General features: G+C 39.5%; 1 protein-coding gene across 9 annotated transcripts in view; it reads right to left on the bottom strand.

The window, feature by feature from the left end:
• The window catches only part of WDFY4 (WDFY family member 4), a 314,583-nt gene that overhangs the window by 237,613 nt on the left and 55,500 nt on the right, over positions 1–21,470 (bottom strand). For all 9 annotated transcript variants that reach the window (XM_057505763.1, XM_036916603.2, XM_036916599.2 and 6 more), the window contains one exon: positions 18,987–19,567. In XM_057505763.1, the coding sequence (XP_057361746.1) occupies positions 18,987–19,567 (581 nt within the window). The remainder of the gene's footprint in view (positions 1–18,986; positions 19,568–21,470) is intronic.

The raw sequence follows: 21,470 nt of genomic DNA, 5'->3' as shown, positions 1-21,470 counted from the left end.
AAAATCCCCACTGTTTCATCTCTCTTTCTCCTGTCCCTGTGCAGCCCCAGAGACAGATGCAATAGTGGGGAGTACATGGCATAGCAGGGAAACTTAAGCCCCAGCTTTCTAGACAGAGGAGAAGGAAGGAACTTCTGGAAGCCCAAACATGTTGGGGAAATGATTAAGAGGTCTCTGAGGAAAGTGAGACTGTTAAGTTTTGTCTCAACCTCTGGGCTCAATTCTGAGCTGCATATTTGTGGGTCTGACCATAAGTCACATTCCAAAGGCTTTGATCGCTGAACACAGGGTAAATAAACACCTGAGACTGGCCACTGCATGAGGTAAGTAGGGCATAGATAAAAACATCCTGCAAAGTCTTTTGAAAACTGAACTGATAGTGGAAACACAGCCCAGAGAAGGTGGGTAAGAACCTGTGGTCTCAACTAAAGGGGTCGACTGCCTGCTAAAACAATAATCAACATTCTCCAGAATATGTTGATAGAGCTAAAGTTCATAACATTCAAAATGTCCAGGAGACAATCTGAAGTTACTCAGCATAGAACAAATTGGGGAAACCCCAGTATCTCACATGGAAACAGATAATTAACAGATACCATTCTGAGATGGCACAGATGTTGGAATTATCAGACAAAAACTTAAAAGCAGTTATTATTAACCAAACTGCAAGAAATAAGGGTGAATACTTTTGAAATGAATGAAAAACTGGAAAGTTTCAGTGAAGAAATGGAGGCAATAAAAAAGAACCAAATGGAAATTTAAGAACTGGAAAATACAATAACAAATTTAAAAATATGACTGAATGAGAAAAATAGACAAATATGATGAGAGAGAAAAGAGTCCATAAATTTGAAGATATATCAATAGAAACTGCCCAAACTGGAAAACAAAGATGGAAAATATTTTTTTTTAATGGAGGAAGCCTCAAGATCTTGTGTAACAATATCAAAGGATCTAACTTTTCTGTTGTTGGAGTTCCAGAAGGGGAAGAGAATGAGTGTGGTATAAAAAGAAAAGATGTTCAGGAAGTTTTTCGTCATTATTTCTTCAAATTTGGTGAAATACATAGCCTTAAAGATTCAAGCAGCTTAACAAAACCCAGACAAAATTCACAAAGAAATCCATGCCCAGGTGCATTGTAATCAAACTGTTTAACCTTAAAGACAATGAAAAATTAATCTTGAAAGCAGCCAGAGATATAGGCATACAGCATATAGAGGAATAACATTTTTAAAGTGCTGAGAAGAAATGCACAGAGTCCATATCCAGCAAAAATATCCTTCAGACCTAAAAGCAAAATAAATATATTCCCAGATGAAGGAAAATAAAGAGAATTTCTTGTCACTGGATTTTTCTCTAAAAATAATGCTAAAAGAAATTCTTCAGATGGGAGGGAAATAATAATAGAAAGAAAGAAATATCGGGAATGAATAAAAAGCAACAGAAATGGTAAATATTTGGATAAATAGACTATTTTTTTCTGTTAAGTTCTTAAAATACGTGCTATGGTTGAAAGCAAAATTGTATTTGATGTAATACATATGACAGCTACAACAAAAATAGGGGACGATAAAGGGACCTACATGAGGTAAAGTTTCTATTCTCCATTTGAAGTAGCAAAATATTAATTCTAAGTAGATGTTAAAGTTCACTATGTATTGTGATCCTTAGAGCAAGCACTAAAGAAACTAGACTAAGAAAGACGGTCAAAAATTCAAAAGATAAATTCAAATGGAATACTAAAATATATTCAAATAATCCAAGAAAGATAAGAAAAGAAACAGGAACAAAAAAGAGGGAACAAAGAAAAAAAGAAAGCATAAAATGGCAGACCTAAATCCAAACACATCAAAAATTATATTAAATAAAAGTGGCCTAGATACAGCAAATTAATAGACAAATATTGTCAGAATGGGAAAAAAAGACCACACTATATGCCCTCTACAAGAAACACACTTTAAATATAATGATATATGTAAAGTAGGTTAACAGTAAATGGATAAAGAAAAAATGTATACCATGCTAACACCAATCGAAAGAAAGCTGGTATGATCCTATTAATCCTAGAGAAAGCAGAATTCACAGGAAGTGAAATGACAAGGAATAAACAGGTTATGCTTCATAATGATTAAAGGAGGCACAACATACAAAATGTGTAGGTACTTCACAATAGCACACTAAATTTCATAAAGAAAAACTGATAGCAGTGAAAAGACAAATGGATAAATCCACAATTATAGGCAGAGACTTCAACACTCTTCTCTAAGTAATTGATAAAGTAGACAGAAAATCATCAGAGATTTAGAGCTGAACACAGCATTAACCAATGTCATCGACATGTAAAGAGCACTCCCCAACAACTGTAGAATGCACATTCTTTTCACATTCCTGTGAAAGATTTGTCAAAATAGGCTGTTATCTGGATTTCATATAAGTAAACTTCCAAATTTAAAACATTTCAAGTCAAATCATACAAAATATCTTTGGCAATCATAATGGGATTAAATTAAATGAATAATAGAAACATAACTGAAAAATCTCCAAGTACTTAGGAATTAAATAACATTTTTTAATTGTGTTAAAATGCATGTAATATTCAACTTACTATCTTAACCACTTTAAATATACAGCTCAGTGGAGTTAAGTACATTCATATTGTAAATAACATATTTCTCAATATCCTATGGTTAAAGAGAAGTTTCAAGAGATTTTTAAAACATCATCTTGAACATAAATAAAAAAGACATCTATCAACAAACTTTGTGAGATGCTACTAAAGCAGTGCTTAGAGGAAAACTTATAGTATTAAATGCTTATATTACAAAAGAAGAAAGTTCTACAATTAAAAATCAAAGCTTCCAGCTTAAGACACTATTTTTAAAAGGAGAAAAATAAATTCAAGGAAAGTAATAATAAAGATAGCAAAAATTGATAAAATTAAAAGCTGAAAAACAATAGATAAAATAAATGAATTAAGAATCTAGTTCTTTGAAACATTCTACAAATTGAACCACCACTAGCTAAACTAGCAAAAAAAGGGAAAAGATATGAATTTTCAATATGAGGAATGAAATAGAGAATATTATTACATACCCACAGACAGGAAAAGGATAATAAGAAAACACAAGAAATAACTCTGCACATAAATTTGAACTTTCAGATGAAATGGGCCAACTCCTTCCAAGCCAGAAATTATCAAAAGTCAAGCAAGAAGACATAAATAATCAGAATAGATTGTAGCTATGAAAAAAACTAAATATGTAATTAAAAGCCTTTCCACAAAGAAAACTCCAGACCTAGATGTGTCCAGTGGCGAATTCTACCATACATTTAAAAAATAAATAACATCAATTCTATCCAACTACTTTAAAAAAATACAAAAGAACACTTCGTATTACATTTTATGAGGCCAGAATTTTCCAGATACCAAAGCAGACAAAACCAGTATAAGAAAAGAAAACTGCCTGCCAACATATCTTGGGACATAGGTGCAAAAATCCCTAACAAACTATTAAGGAATCAAAGATAACTTATGTTAAATAAATAAGGCACTGTGACCAATTGGGCTTATCCCACAAATGCAAGGCTGGTTCACTGTTCAAAAAGCAGTCAATGTAACCCATCATATTAAAAAACTAAAGAAAAAAAAAACAAATGATCATATGCAGAAAAGTGTTTGAAAAATTCAGCATCTGTTCATGATAAAAACTCTCAGTAAACTAGAAATACAAGGAATCATCCATAACCTGATAATGGGCACCTACCAAAAAAAAACAAATGAAAAACCCACCTAGCAGACATAATACTAAGTGGCAAAACACTGAAGACTTTCTCCCTAAGATTAAGGACAAGGCAAGGATGTCCATTTTTACCATTTTTATTCAACATCATGCTGGAGGAACAGATTGGAAAGAAAGCTATTAAACTGTCATGATTCATAGACAATGTGATTGTCTACATAGAAAATCCCAAGCAATCTATTAAAATAAATAATTTATTATAATATAAAATAAAAAATTAAAATTAAATTAGTTCTAGATTTCCTAGAACTAATAAGTGATTTTAGCAAAGTCTCATGATGCCCAGTTACATGTAAAAATTAATCATATTCCTATATACTAGATGGTAACAATTGGAAAACACAACTTTAAACATACCACTTAAAGTAGTGCTCCAAAAAAGATTAAATGCTTGGTGTAAATATAAGAAAACAAATTGCTGACTCTGCCTTTGTTTGATGACTACTGCAGACCTTGAAAAAACAATCACAGACCAATATAAATGGGAAAACATACTACATTTAAGAACTGGAAGATTCAATATAGTTAAGGTTTCAATTTTTGCCAAATTCATCAGTTGATTTAATGCAGTTCCAACCAAAATCCCTGCAGGATTGTTTGTAGATATAGGCAAGCTGATCATTAAATTTATAAATACTAAAAGAGCCAAAGGCAAGGAACTAAAATAACGAAAGCAACTTTGAAAAGGGAGAATAAATGTAGAGGACACACTAGATGGTTTTATGATTTATTGTAGAGCTACAGTGACCAAGACAGTATTAGTGAAGGGCTAGACAAACAGATCAATGGAACAGAATAGAGAGTCCAGAAAAAGCTCTGCATAAATATGCCAATTGATTTTTTTACAAAGGTACAAAGACAATTCAATGGAAAAGGATAATATTTTCAACAAATGGCATAGGAATAATTGGACATTCAAATGCAAAATTAAAAAAAAAAGAATCTCAACTTGAACTTCACACCTTGTATAAAGTAACTCAAAATGGATCACAGACCCTAAAACTTTTAAAAGAAAACATAGATGAAAATCTTTGTGACCTTGAGTGAAGCAGAGTTCTTAGCTATGACACAAAAAGCTCAATAAAAGGAAAAATTGATAAATTGTACCTCATCAAAATTAAAGACTTTCAATCTGTGAGAGCCACCTTAAAGATAAATAGATGAATAGACAAGCTGCAGGCTGGGAGAAAATATTCGAATCCATACTACTGAATACACCGCAGCAGCAAAAATGTATGAATTATTGAAACAACAAAATGGAGAGATTCTGAAGGCCTATACTAAATGGAAAAAGCTAGCCTCAAAAGCTTACACAGTGTACACTTGCATGTATGTGGTATTCTGGAAAAATGCAACTATAGGGATAGATGACTAGCCACTGGAGGTGAGGGGTAGAGAAAGGGTTTCACTTTGAAGGGCCAACATTCAGGAACCATACGAGGTGATGAGACTATTCTGGCTCCTTATGCTGGGGGTGGTCACGTGACCCTACACATGAATTAAAACTCATAGGAAGTTACCACAAGAAGAAATGACTTGTAGCATATGCAAACTCAAAAAATAAAAATAAAACCAAACAAGAAAACTGCAAATTTAATCCCAAATTACAAACACCTGATTTTCAAACATCCTGCCCACACTGTTGGTCCCACAACCTGAGGTGAGATTGTTCTTGGCACCACCAGCCCTGAAAAATGTCTAAGGTGCCAGGAGTGTTTCTAGCGTTTTAATTTGCTCAGTTCAACTGAACGAATATTTATTGACCTAAATATTTTCACAGGCACTTTGGATACATCTCTAAACTAAACAGGCTAAAACCCATGCTTGAGGAGAGAGGAGAGGAGTGTAGATAATAAAGATAAGCATAAAAAATAAGTAAATTATAAATAACAAAGTTATTATTGTCACATAATACATATTACATTAGGATACTATAGTATAATATAGCAATATAATATTATAATGATAAGTAAGTTGCATAGTATGAAGAAAGCTAAGTGTAATTACAAGAACAATTCAGAGCACAGAATCAAGAGTACTGGGGTAGGAGAAGGAAGCAATTAGCAATTTTAATTTGGGTGGCAGGGGTAGTCTTTTTGAGACGACATTTGGGCAGATTTGAAAGAGCAGATGCAGATATCCAGGGGCAAAGCATTTCACATGAAGCGAACGCCAGCACAAAAGGCTCCAAGATGGGAATATATCTGGCATGCTCAGGAAACAGCAAGGAAGCCTTGAAAACATTCTTTTTTATTACCTTGAAAACAAAACTACACAGGGAAAGAAAACTACAGTCCAATATCTCTTGTGAGTGCACATGCAAAAATTCTCAACAAAATACTAGTAAACCAAACTCAACAGCATATTTAAAGGATTAACCACTGTAACCAAGCAGGATTTATCCCAGGAATGCAAGAGTGGTTCAACATAAGAAAATCAATCCATGTAACACACCACATTAATAAACAAAGGGAAAAAACAGATGATCGCTTCAACTGACCCAGAAAAAGCATCTGACAACATCCAACACACTTTCATGATAAAAACACTCAGAAAACTAGGAATAGACAGGAACTTCCTCAACACGTTAAGGGGCATTTTAAAAAAGCACAAAGCTAACATACTCACTGGTAAAAGCTGATCCTCAAATTCATACAAAACTGCAAGGGACCCTAAATAGCCAAAACAGTATTTAAAAAGCACAAAGTTGGACGACTCACACTTCCCAAGTTTAAAACACACGACAGTGCTAGGGCAGCCAAACCGGCATGGCACTGGCATGAGGACAGACGCACAGACCAACGGCGTGGTGTGTGGCTCTGTGGCTGTGGTCCCTGCCAAAGGCCTGAGCTTTCCTCACTCAGCATGGCTGCCTGTGTTGTCTCTCCCCCAGGCCTTGGAAGGCCCTCCCCAACCCATCTCAACCCCAGTGACTCTCCCTTGTTAGTTTAGCTCAGGGATGCCCTCACCCAGGAACGCCTTGCCAAGCCCCTCCCAGACTGTGTTAGGAGCACTGTTCTGTCCCCCCTTAATTTCTGGGGTGCCCCTATCATGGCATCCACCACACAGGTGTAATGATCCATTTACACATCAATTTTCCCACACGAGGTAGGGCTGGGCCGGGGGTGGTGTGTTCCCTTCTCCCAAATATTAACCAGTGTGTGGCCCCAAGCAGGCATTCCCTGAGTTCTTGGTGCCAATTCCAGATTCAAGTGCTGGACTTAGATAGCTCTACTAGAAAGGAAGCCAGAGAGAGGGGCTGGCAAGAGCAGGTCAGCTGGAGCAGCCCTTCTGCAGCAGTGAGGAGACTGGCTCTGCCTCAGGCTGCATTGCGGTTAGAACAGCCTGAGCCGCACCAGCCACAAACACCACGACAGGATAAAGTGGCCCCCCCTACCCTCAGGGGATATGTACAAAGACCCTCAGTGGATGCCTGAAACTGTGTGTAGTATTAAACCCTATATTTACTGATTTTCCCTATGCATACATACCTATGATGAAGTTTAATCTATAAATGAGGCACACTAAGAGATTAATGACAATAACTTACAATAAAATAGAACTATAACAATATACATAATAAAATGTATGTAAATGTGGTCTCTCTCAAAATACCTGATTGGACTGTACTTGCCCTTCTCCATCTCAGGATGACGTAAGAGATAAAGTGCATACGTGATGAAAGGCAGTGAGGTGAATGACATGGGTACTGTGATGTAGTGTTAGGCTACTACTGACCTTCTGTGGATTTGTCAGAAGAAGGATCATCTGCCTCCAGACCAGACCACACTTGGCAGTGGGAAACTGAAACTACGCAACGTGAAACCGCAGATAAGGGGGCACTAGTGTAACAGCCACCTAAGAGAAAGGGCCCAGCAAAGCCAGGGCTCTACACCAGAGAGAGAACAGGCTTTGGGAAGATACTTCCTGCTCAGCTGGGTTCTCACACCTGAGATGCACACCTAATCCCCAATGTCTTCACACACAATACACAAAACACATCTGTGTGCATGTGCGCACACACACACACACCCTTCTACCCAGAGGAGCATGGAAAAGTAAGCCCAGCCCAAAGGGAGGATGTGACCAAGCAAGACCCCTATAAGAGGTGCCTGCTCAGGGGTGTGTGGCTTACTCACCAGGGAGGGGCCAGGCCACCTTCCCAGGACACCTAAGAGCCAGATTCAGGACTGCTCCCACGTGAAGATTCTTGACAAGTGGGGTGCTGATGTCAGGGAGGACTGAGTGGGGATCCAGCACCAGAATACCCTCTAGCCTGCCTCCATTCCAGGGCCCACAGATATGTTCTGCATAGCTCTGATCCCAGCAAACCCCAGTCCAACCCAGAGGCATGTGCAAGTGGCAACATTGGAGCCCCAGCCACTGTGAAAAAGGCAAAAGATTCAAACACTTCACCTTTACAGTTTACCAAGCACTCTCACTGGGTCTTTTGAGTTAATTGCATAGTGTATATGCATCCAGAAAGTTAACTTTTACTGGGTTTTGAAACTATAATGTTTACTGAGTGATTACTAGGTCCTACTCCAGATGAACAGCAGCAGAGGAAGGTGAGGGACTGTTTAGAGTCTGAGGACATCCATTGGAACCTTATCTTTGTGTGGTGCACACCATGTTCCTATTGAAACTATCTCCCATTATGGGTGTAAGTTATTGTCTCAAGTTTAAGTTATAAGTCATTGGGATTGTTCCTTTTGCTGACATAAAGAATAGGGGTCAGCCCATGATGGCCAGCAGGGACAAGGGGAGGTCAAATGTGGAGGCAGGGACCTAATCCTCTGTAGCCAACAGAGGTAGGGTACCCCTGCTTTTGAAGGGCACTTCTCTGGGCCCAGTTTAGTGAGTGGCCCTTCTAGACAGCAAACCCTGATCATGTCACAGCCCTACCTAAAAACTTCCACAGCTCCACATCACTCATTGGGTAAATTCAACATGGCCTAGTGTATTGAGCACTGACTGGCCTGACCTGCTCCCCTCCCCGCCTTCTCCTCCAGACCCCCACTGTAGATCAGCTGCCCAAGAAGGACATCATCCATCCTGGACAATGGGATCTAGTAAACACCAAAGAAGGCCAAGATATGATAAATCACAACTGCAGCCATCATTTATTGTTGAATGATATATTAGGGTGGGATGGTGGGTGAGTGTGTATGTGTTCATGTGTAGGTGGGAGAGTGGGTTATGTATATGTGTGAGGTGTGGGGTATATGTGGTGCAGTGCAGTGTGGTGTGTGTGTGTGTGCGCGGTGTGAGTGTATAGGGGGTATATGTGGTGTGCTGTGGTGTGTGTGTGTGGTGTGAGTATATGGGGGTGTATGTGGGGTGTGGTGTGGTGTGCATGTGTGTGTGTGTGTGGTTTGGGTGTGCTATGTGTATGTGGGGGTATACATTTCATAGAGATTATATATTATGTATTTTGGATATCACATGTATATTTTCTGAACTGCATAATATACAACTTCCATGTTATGAACAGTGTTATTGAAGTCATAGATGTTATTTAGATTAAAGCAACTCATGCTTGTGGAGAGCCGAGCACAGCATCTGGCCTGCAGTGCTCAGTAAATGCTAGCTGTTGTCATATGATATCTCCAAGTCCTCACCTCACAATAGCCCTCAAAACAGACACTGTTATTACCCCTGTGATCAAATCAGGAATCAAAGCTTAGAAAGACAAAGTAACAGGCCCAAAGGCCCAACCACCAAGGCACAGAGCATGTTGGCCTGAATTCAAGGCCCATAGCTTTTGCCCTCCTTCTTCGGAGACCAGGGCCCACCTTGCACAGACAGGGTGGAGCCAAGTCACTTGTCCAAGGAAATGCTGGGTGTCAGTGGGGAGGAATGAGCACCTTGTTCCCCATGCCCAGCCCTCTGCCCTGCCCTTTACCCAACAGACTCTCTCAGGAGATGCTGGAGTTTCACTTCCTCTTCTTTAACCATTAGGGAAGGTCAAGGGTGATGTATTTCTTTTAATGAGGAAAATATTGCTCTATTTATGAAATTGGTCTCTCACACATTCGAAAATTACTCATGGTAAAACCAGGATGACATTTGACATAGGAGTTATCTGTAAAGAATCTGAGCTGATGCCATGCACAGGTAAGAGTCCAAACTGTAAACTGCAGGCTATTGTGTCATGAGTTGGCAGATCATCCCCATTACTGTGGGAGTATCCAGAAAAAGCAGGAAACACACACACACACACACACACACACACACACACACACGCACATGCTTTGGAAGTAGACCTGGGTTCAAAGTCTTGCAATCTCATTTACTATATGTGTGACCTTTGGCCATGTGAATTAACCTTCTCAGCCTTGATTTCTTTTTTGATAAAATTTTAGGGTGTGGGAAGGAATTAAATGAAAACAAGTGTTTAGTATTCAGTCCTCAGATCAGGGACATTCAACAAATGACTATTGTTTTTTATCAACCAATACCACACTTTCTGGTGCTGACAAGTACCTCCCCTGCCCTGTAAGAGCTAGTAGAATAAGTTGAACAAGATTTAACAGTGAAATTCCAAGTTAAATTGCATGCTGTTCAGGTTACTAGGGCAGAGACCTCTTCAGGAACCCTCCCTGGAATGGAGATCAGGGAACCTCAGAGAGGGAATTCTTCCCAAGACAAAGAAAGAAGAGAAGGCCTGGAACCTAGCCAAGACCTGGCTCACAAAGGGCAGATGCAGTCACTGCGGCATTCCCAGGGCTAGAGAAAGGTATGTTTATCCATTTGTAATAGAAAAACAGATAAAGAAATTGTGGCATGCAATACAGTGGAATATTATTTAGCCATTAAAAAAACTAAATATTGCCACTTACAACAACATGAATGACCCTAGAGGGCATTATGCTAAGTGAAATAAGTCAGAGAAAGACAAATACCATATGATTTCACTTATACTTATACATGGAATCTAAAAGAAAACTCAAAAACAAAATATGAGTTCATAGATAAAGAGAACAAATTGGTTGCCAGAGGCAGGGGTGAAGAGTGGGAAAAATAAGTAAAGGGGTTCAAAAATTTCCAGTTATAAGATAACTAAGTCAGAGGATATAATGTACAGCATAGTGAATGTAGTTAATAACACTGTATTGCAAATTTGAAAAAGAGAGATTTTAAATTCTTATTACAAGAAAAAAATTTTTGTAATTATGTGTGGTGATGGATATTATGAAGTTTGTTCATAACTGTTATTGCTCACAATTGTTATGGCAAAATATACTATCAAGATAAAGGACAGCATATAATGATAAGAATTTTGATTCATAACAATGATATAAAAATTATAAATATGTGTGATCCTAATAGCCTTAAATACATATAAAACAAAAATTAACAGAAATTGACAAATCTACCCTTATAATGAAATATATTTAACATATCTTAGTAACTGATATGCCCAGTAAACAAATGAAAAAATCTTAATATTTGAACAAGATGATTGAAAAACTTGTCCTAAAGGACATAAATAGAGCATTGACTCTAGCAATTGAAAAATATGCATTCTTTTCAAGCACTCATGGAACATTTATGAAAATTTACTACATTTTGGGCCACAAAGACAAGTTCAACAAATTTCAAATGATTAACATCATACAGACCACGTTCTTTTAGGGTGATAAAATGTGAAGTCAGCAGAGGGGACAAAGATGGTGGTGTGAGAAGTGAGGCAGAAATCTCCTCCCAAAGCCACATATAATTCAAAAATACAGCAAATACAACTAATCCTAAAAGAGTGACCAGAAAGAAGATTGCAGTAGCCAGCCTTCATCTGGGGAAAGAGAAGATCTCACAGAAAAGGGTAAAGTAACAGACCTGTGATCAGGTGGGACCCAAATCCTACCTCCACCCCAGCTCACCTGCAGGAGAAAGAGAAAAAATCAGGGAAGGAGTAGAAGCCCAGGACTGCTAAATACCCAGCCCTGGAGTTCTAGTCCAGGAGCACAAACCCACATTGCATGGTACTCTGAAAATTAGAGGGGTTGGAAAGCAAAGACAAGCAGAATACTTGGAGAAACTGAGATTCCAGCCAATAGTGGAGAACAGGTTCCCACAACCAGCTGCTCTGGGACAAAAGAAAGGCAGGTACTTTGAAAGACTTCCCAACAGTGAGAGGGCTGATAAAGGAACAAGGACTACAAAGAGCTTTCTGCTCAGGAGAAGGAACAGGTGGACAAAATTGTCCCAGCACACTCAGCCCAGCCAGTTGGGAACTTTCAGGAGCTTCAGGCACTCCATCCCCCCGGCAGGCAACAAAGCCCCAAGGCCCCCCCACCACAATACACAGCCTACCATTCCTTCTCCAAGTTGGCAACTGCAAGCAAACCTGCTGCCCCTACCATCATGCCAGGCCAGCCGGAGAGCAGCCCCAGCTACAGGGGCTTGATGCAGAGGCTGCTCCCTACATGCTTGGCTTACTGGTCCTGACAGTGGAGGCAGGCACTGTAGCCTGGAAGCATGAAAGAGCTCTTTCCGCCTGGCAGGCACCGGCGCCACTCTCCTGCAACCCCTGCCATCGCCCCAGGCAGCAGGAAGGCAGCCCCTCCTACGGCAGCCACAGGCTGCTCCCTGCATGCTCAGCTCACTGACCCTGGCAGTGGAGGCATACACTATGACGGGGAAGCAGGAAAGAGCTCTCTCCTCCCAGCAAGCATTGGCACCATTTGCCTGTGACCCCTGCCATTACCCCAGGTGCTTACAAGAGACTTACTTCAAACCCAAAGACATACACAGACTAAAAGTGAAGGGATGGAAAAAGATATTTCATGCAAACAATAGGGAGAAAAAAGCAGGAGTTGCAGTACTTGTATCAGACAAAATAGACTTCAAAACAAAGGAAGTAACAAGAGACAAAGAAGGACATTATGTAATGATAAAGGGGTCAGTGCAGTAAGAGGATATAACCATTATAAATATTTATGCACCCAACATAGGAGCACCCAAATATGTGCAACAAATACTAACAAAATTAAAGGGTGAAATAGGATGTAATGTAATCATTTTAGGAGACTTCAACACACCACTCACTCCAAAAGACAAATCAACCAGTCATAAAATAAGTAAGGAGACAGAAGCACTGAACAACACGTTAGAACAGATGGATCTAGCAGACACCTACAGGACTCTACACCCAAAAGCAGCAGGATACACATTCTTCTCAAATGCACATGGAACATTTTCAAGAATAGATCACATCCTAGGCCACAAAATGAGCATCAGTAAATTCAAAAGGAGTTAAATTGTACCAACCAACTTCTCAGATCACAAAAGTATAAAACTAGAAATGAATTACGCAAAGAAAACAAAAAGGCCCACAAACACATGGAGGCTTAACAACATGCTCCTAAATAATCAATGGATCAATGACCAAATTAAAATAGAGATCAAGCAATATATGGATACAAATGAAAACAATATCTCAATGCCCCAACTTCTATGGGACGCAGCGAAGGCAGTTCTAAAAGGAAAGTATATAACAATACAGGCCTATCTCAAGAAAGAAGAACAATCCAAAATGAACAGTCTAAATTCACAATTAATGAAACTAGAAAAAGAACAAATGAGGCCCAAAGTTAGTAGGAGGAGGAACATAATAAAGATCAGAGAAGAAATAAATAAAATTGAGAAGAATAAAACAATAGAAAGAATTAATGAAAACAAGAGCTGGTTCTTTGAGACAATAAACAAAATAGATAAACCCCTAGCCAGATGTATTAAGAAAAAAAGAGAATCTACACACAAACAGAATCAGAAATGTGAAAGGAAAAATCACAATGGACACCACAAAAATGCAAAGAATTATAAGAGAATACTATGAAAAATTATGTGCTAACAAACTAGATAACCTAGAAGAAATGGACAACTTCCTAGAAAAATACAACCTTCCAAGACTGAGCCAGGAAGAAACAGAAAAACCTGAGCAGAACAATTACCAGCAATGAAATTGAATTGGTAATCAAAAAATTACCCAAGAACAAAACCCCATACCAGATGGCTTCACTGCTGAATTTTATCAGACATTTAGAGAAGACCTAATACCCATTCTCCTTAAAGTTTTCCAAAAATTAGAAGAGGAGGGAATACTTCCAAATTCATTTTATGAAGCCAGTATCACTTTAATACCAAAACCAGGCAAAGACACCACAATAAAAGAAAATTACAGAACAATATCCCTGATAAAAATAGATGCAAAAATACTCAACAAAATATTAGCAAACAATTAAAAAATACATCAAAAGATCATCCATCATGATCAAGTGGGATTTGTTCCATGGATTCAAGGATGGTACAATACTCAAAAATCCATCAACATCATCCACTACATCAACAAAAAGAAGGACAAAAATCACATGATCTTCACCATAGATGCTGAATAAGGATTTGACAAAATTCAACATCCATTCATGATAAAAATTCTCAATAAAATGGGTACATAGGGCAAGTAACTCAACATAATAAAGGCCATATATGACAAACCCACAGCCAATACCATACTTAACAGCAAAAAGATGAAAGCTTTTCTTCTAAGATTGGTAACAAGACAAGGATGCCCACTCTCCCCACTTTTATTCAACATAGTACTGGAAGTCCTAGCCATGGCAATCAGACAACACAAAGAAATAAAAGGCATCCATATCAGTAAGGAACAAGTTAAACTGTCACTGTTTGCAGATGACATGATATTGTATATAAAAAAATCCTTAAAAATCCACTTCAAAACACTAGAACTAATAACTTAATTCAGCAAAGTTACAGGATACAAAATTAATACACAGAAATCTCTTGCATTCCTACATACTAATGATGAACTAGCAGAAGGAGAAATCAGGAAAACAATTCCATTTACAATTGCATCTTAAAGAATAAAATACCTAAGAGGTGAAAGACCCATACCCTGAAAACTACAAGATACTCTTCAGAGAAATTAAAGAAGACACCAATAAATGGAAATACATCCCATGCTCATGGGTAGGAAGAATTAATATTGTCAAAATAGCCATCCTGAAGATTCAGTGCAATCCCTATCAAAATACTGACAGCATTCTTCAATGAACTAGAACAAATCATTCTAAAATTCATATGGAAGGACTAAAGACCAGAAATAGCCAAAGCAATCCTGAGAAGGAAGAATAAAGTGGGAGGCATTATTCTCACCAACTTCAAGCTCTACTACAAAGCCACAGTAATCAAGACAATTTGGTAATGGAACAATAACAGACCCATAGATCAATGGAATAGAATAGAGAGTCCAGATATAAACCTACAGATACATGGCCAATTAATATATGATAAAGGAGCCATGGATAAACAATGGAGAAATGACAGCCTCTTCAACAGCTGGTGTTGGCAAAACTGGACAACTACATGTAAGAGAATGAAACTGGATCACTGTGTAACCCCATACACAAAAGTCAACTCAAAATGGATAAAAGACCTAAATGTAAGTCATGAAACCATAAAACTCTTAGAAGAAAACATAGGCAAAAATCTTTTGAATATAAACATGAGCAACTTTTTCCTGAACACATATCCTCAGGCAAGGGAAACAAAATAAAAAATGAACAAATGGGACTACATCAAACTAAAAAGCTTCTGTACAGCAAAGGACACCATCAGTAGAACAAAAAGGTATCCTACAGTATGGGAGAATTTAATCAATCATAAATTACATATCTGATAAGGGGTTAACATCCAAAATATAAAAGAGCTTACATGCCTCAACTCCCAAAAAGCAAATAATCCGATTAAAAAATGGGCAGAGGATATGGACAGACTCTTCTCCAAAGAAAAAATTCAAATGGCCAACAGGCACATGGGAAGATGCTTCACATTGCTAAACATCAGGGAAATGCAAATTAAAACCACAATGAGCTAACACCTCACACCAGTTAGTAAGGCCAATATTCAAAAAATAAGCAACAGCAAATGTTGGTGAGGATGCGGAGAAAGGGGAACCCTCCTACACTGTTGGTGGGAATGTAAATTAGTTCAACCATTTTGGAAAGCAATACGGAGGTTCCTTTAAAAACTAAAAATAGAAATACCATTTGATCCAGGAATTCTGCTCCTAGGAATTTACCTGAAGAAAAAAAGATCACAGATTCAAATCACAGATGCACCCCTATGTTTACGCAGCACTATTTACAATAGCCAAGACATGGAAGCAACCTAAGTGTCCATCAGTAGATGAATGGATAAAGAAGATGTAGTACATACACGCAATGGAATATTACTCAGCCATAAGAAAATAAATCCTACCATTTGCAACATAGATGGAGCGAGAGGGTATTATTGATGCTGGGGTTCTTGTTCAGAGCGGAAGAATCAACTTCACAAACAGTCAAGGTAGGAGAGCAAGGCAGAGGCTTTGATTTAGACAGAAAGCAAGAGGACAGAGTTCCGGGCTCAGGCCAGAAGGGGACAAGACAGCCCCAGGGTGGTGCATTGTCTAGGGGTTTTATAGGCAGTTGAGTTGAGAGACAAAGGGCTAGGGATGTACGCCTGCTAAGTGGTCTCAAATACTTTTGAAGAAGCAACACTAAGTTTCTTATTAGTCTTCCTGGTTATTTGTAAGAATTTTACTGCTCTGATTTCCTCCCAGGATAGCAGCTTCCTGGTCTGGGAAGGTATCAATCAAGACTGCCTGCTTTGCTCCCGAGGTGGTCTGAGTTACTGTCTGTTTGTTAAGAAACTTTTTTAAACTAACTGGGTTTTAAGATGGAATCCTTCCTGTCTTTACTATGTTGTTTTGTGTTTGCTTGCTACATTGCCTAGGTTGCAACAAATCATTTGTTTAGGGCTGGAGGAAGAAAAGTAGCACTTGGGTAAAGTCAGAAAAATAAGCTGGGCCCCCCTCAGTAGGCCAATGCAAATCTCACAATGGATTATCTTGCTTTTGTTTTTTTCCAGAAGCCCTCACCCTACTCTGTCGAAGCCCATGGTCTCTGTCTCATTATTGTCAGTGGAATAAGCCAGGTGGAGAAAGACAAGTACCAAATGATATCACTCATCTGTGGAGTATAACAACTAAGAAAAAACTGAAGGAACAAAACGCAGCAGACTCACAGAACCCAAGAATGGACTAACAGTTACCAAAGGGAAAGGGACTGGGGAGGATGGGTGGGAAGGGAGGGATAAGGGGGAAAAAGGGGCATTACGATTAGCACGCATAATGTAGCGGGGGGCACAGGGAAGGCAGTATAACACAGAGAAGACAAGTAGTGACTCTATAGCATCTTACTACACTGATGGACAGTGACTGTAATGAGGTATGTGGTAGGGACTTCATAATAGCAGGGAGATGTAGTAAGCACAATGTTGTTCATGTAAAACCTTCATAAGATTGTACATCAATGATACCTTAATTTAAAAAAAAATTTGAAGTCAACAACAAAAAGATGACCAAAAATATTCTGTAACTTTGGAAATTCACAGTTCAAACAAGATTCAGGAGTCAAACTATAAGCCATAAAAGAAATTAAAATATTTAGGACTAAATGGTATTGCAAATGCAACATAAAACTCATGTTACATAGCTACCATCATAATGACAGGGAAATGTATTTTTCAAAAGACTAAAATTGGTCTCCTAATCAATCAAATTAAGAAAAAGAATACCCAAATAAACCCAAAGAAAGCAGAGGAAATAATAAGAACAAAAAGAAGTAATAGAAAATTTATGTATGAGAGACAAAAAAAGCTGAAAGCTGGTCCATGGGGTGCACTAATAAATAATAAATAAACCTCTGCCAACAGTCTTTGGGTCCTGGAGGGCAGGAGGGAGAGGAGACACAAATGGTAATGTTAGGAATAAGAAGTTAAAAGGATTGTGAACAGCCTTATACCAATAATTGAAACTTAGATGAAATGGGAAAAGAAATTGGAAAAATAACTTCATGATTGTGAGAATAAATAGAAATTTATTCTCACAAGAAGGAATCTCACAAGAAAACATAAAGCTTGTGAGGTTGCACTAGCAAGTTCTATCACATTGCTAAGGAATAGAAGGAGTCATCTTTATATAAATTCATCCAGAGAATAGAAGGGAGACCACTTCCCAACAAGTGTTTTGAGACTGGCATAAACCCAATAGTAAAAATTGTCAAGATGTGAGTGTGAAACACCAAACTTTCTCATAACAAAATCCTTTTTGAAAATTAGCAAATGAAAGCTAGCAATAAAATACATCAGGAGCAAATATGTATGTCACATGTATGCACAGAAGCAAGATGAGAAAACCAATTCATTTAGCAGATTACCTGATGAAAGAAGAGCAATCTGATTATCTCCGTAGCTGGAGATCTGGCATCCATCCTCCTACCACCAACCCCCAACACCGGCCAGTGGAGGCTCCCAGGGGATAAAAGCATGCCCTGGCTTCCAGCAGGCTGTCCTGCAGTGTTAAATGGAAGATGACGTGGAGAGGCAGGAGAGCTCATCATAACATTAGTGTGCACTTGGTCACTGCTGCTTTACAGGAATAAAAATAAAACACAAAGGAAGGAGGGGTGTGCTTTGTGCTCGTTTGCTTTGATGGAATTCTGTTATGGCAATGAAAAGAAAAAGTCATTTACAGAAATCTGGGCTCATTGAGGAGACCGGCCCTGGCCCACAGCCATAAGAGGAGCGACGGTTGTCATTGTTGTGGGAGGTGGAAGCAACAAGAAAGCAGGAGGATCCCACGATTGTATGATTCCACAACAGGGAAGGACACTGCAGTGTCCTCGAGTCAAAGGACCTCATCCCACCCCCTGGCAGTGGAGCAGAGTGGGGGTAAGATAAGACCTGGGAAGGCAGAGGCTGCCTGGGCCACCAGCAAGGTGGGACACAGGCGCTGAGGCTCCCAGCAGAGATGCCCAAGGAGAAGGTGAGCCCCTTAGAGGTTCTTGTCCTCAGTTTCCAAGAGAGTAAGCTTCCCTGGGTCTTGTGTAAACCAGGAGCCTCCCTGAACCCTGTACTGACTTTTCCTCCAGCTCCCAGGGTAAGGGAGCTGGGAGTCAGAGTTAACTGAGTTAAAGGGAAAAAAAGCCATGGGACATTTTTGTACACCCGGTTTGGAGTCTAGGCTTTTCACCCACTGCACGTGCACAGGATATCTGGGGAGAAACAGGACACAGGGACACACTGAGGCCCCAGTTGCAGAAGCAGACAGCAAAACTCTACCTCTCCTCCAGGTCCAGCCACTGCTTCAAGTGGCTTTGGGTGTCACTGCTGGCTTCTCCCTTCTGGGCATCCACAGCTGGGTCCTGCCTGGCCCTTGGGGACTCCTTCAGGTCCTTGCACAGGTGGAGGGTGCCACTAGTCATGCTGTCCAGAAAGCTGAGGATCTGGAGGCAGCTCTGTATCTTGGGTGGGAGCAGGCTGGTGGAGGAAAAGGCCTCACTCAGCCAATCTGCAAATGGCCTGGCCTTTGTGTCCGCCCAGGCCTGCAGAGGGGTTCCCTCTTCCTCCAGGGCCCCAAAACAGCCCAGCAAGCACAGGTCCTCGGCCAGCTTCTCGAAGAGTCCACTTCTCTTAAAGAAGTCACCATTCACAGGGTCCAGGTGCAATGCTGCAGACAGGGCAGAGAGGGTGTGCAGGACCAGGTTCAGGGTCTGGCTTGGGGACACGGCCTGCCATGTCTGCAGCGGAGGCTCCTGGAGGGTCCCCTCCAGGTCAGAGAGCAGGGACAGCAACCCATTGAACCCGCTGGACACTCGGAAAGCAGCACGTCCTTTGGGGGTTTCCAAGATGCGGAGAAGAGACTGAAACACCAACAAGATAAAATTGAGTAACATTCAGGAGGCAGATCCTTGAGCTCCCATGCATCCCTGCCAAAGCATGCCGTGGGCTCTTCCCTGCTCAGGTCCACTGGAACAGCAAGCTACCTGAAGGGCAGTTCTAAAACAGTGGTAGGTCAATATTGTCCCTCTTAATTTCAGTTTGCAGTTGCCGCTCGGTGCCTTCTTTCAAATGGCTTCTCTTAAAGTCTATGCTAATATATAGGGTTGATTTACAGTCCTGGGTGTTGGCTTAAATGCATCTCCCTCCAGAAAGCGTTCTCTGACCTCCAGCTTACACTCACTCAGGCTGAGTGCTCACACAGCCAACTCTAATGCCTCAGACAAAACTCTCCTCACACTATATTGAAGTTAGTTGAAAATTGTTTCAGCTCTGGACTAGACTGAAGCTCCATGACAGCAGGCTTACTCAGTGCTGTGGAACACAGCATGCACTTAATAAATATTCACTGAATGAGTGGAGTGAACCATCTCTTACATTGCAAAGAAGACTCACAGTGAAATTTATATAAAGCAGCTTATTATTATTTATTTCCCCCTCTGTGCAAGCATGAGTACCTCTATTAAATGAGGGAATCTACTTAAAATCTGGTGTGAAAATACGTAGGAGTCAAGGTAGAGAGGTAGAGAAGAGAAATGTTTAATGGAAGGAAACACATGAGCACAGACCGTGTGTCAAGTTCAGGCTATCCATAACATAGGTGTTTGAATCTACCTTTTCCGGATCGCTGAGTTTTACTGGACAAACTTTTATTTCTTTCTGAAATCAAACATTTATTGAGCACTTACCATGTGCTGTTCATTCAGCACAGTGCAAGTACACCCTATATAGTATATATACTGTACTTACTATGTATAAACACATGTATTTAATGTTTTGGTTTTAAGAAGTTTCATTCTGTGCAAAAGCTTCACCCCTAAAAGTGAACGAACATATGGATGATTTTAGATACATTAAAATAACTCTAGCTATTGGTATTTACTTATTTATTATTCTAAAAAAAATTGCACGGGACTCAAAATAAGATCCAAGCATCGTATGTGTGTTTCTCAGAGAGGGACCAGTGCTTGTGGTTTCATTAGTAAGCCCTGAAGGGAGGTCTGACTTATTGTATTCTTTTGGATATTTAATATCTTAGTGACACAGGAAAAAGGATTGTCTGGGCAGGCCCAGTTTAGAGTTAGTTCCAGGATGTCTCAAGACAAAGTTCAAAGAGAAAATAAAATGGACTCCCAATTGGTGGAGGCAGAGGCAGATGTGCCTTAAATGCATGGTTTAGGATAACCATCTATGGCATGATACATGAAAATTGATGGACAAAGAGAAAACTGGAAAGTCAGAAGAAAAGAGGAGGGGAGGGACTAAATTGTAAAACTCACATAAAGTCAAATAGAAACTTAGTAAAGTTACAATACAGGTAACTAGTAATTATGAAAGTATGAATTTTAAGGAGGGAGAAAGGTAATTTTCCAGCTCTATCCCTAAAATGCTGGTAATCTAAACCTAACATCAATATTTATCTGATCCAATATAATGTATGTCCCTAACACCCAAATTTTACTGTCTAATGTACTCTGCTTCAGGAAACCTGAGCTACGTGGCGGGCGGTCAATCTCACGTTTGGGCTTGGAGAACACAGGGTGAGCTGGGACTCCGTAAATGGCCACAGGCCAGGACCCTTTCAAAGATGAAGAGAAGGCCAAGGAAGTGCTTTAAAGAGCCCCCTCTGTCCATCTATGACATTTCAAGAAATAAGAAAACAAATTTATGGTAACTAGGAGAATCTATGAAAGGCCAAAGTCCACAAGTACGATCAAAATGGACAGATAATAATATAGAGTAAAGTAGAAACATTCATCCTTACCA

Source organism: Manis pentadactyla, chromosome 8 (assembly GCF_030020395.1).
Source record: "Manis pentadactyla isolate mManPen7 chromosome 8, mManPen7.hap1, whole genome shotgun sequence".
NCBI lineage: Eukaryota > Metazoa > Chordata > Mammalia > Pholidota > Manidae > Manis > Manis pentadactyla.
The sequence above is the reverse complement of the archived record's forward strand: the minus strand, read 5'-3'. Positions and strand labels throughout refer to the sequence as shown.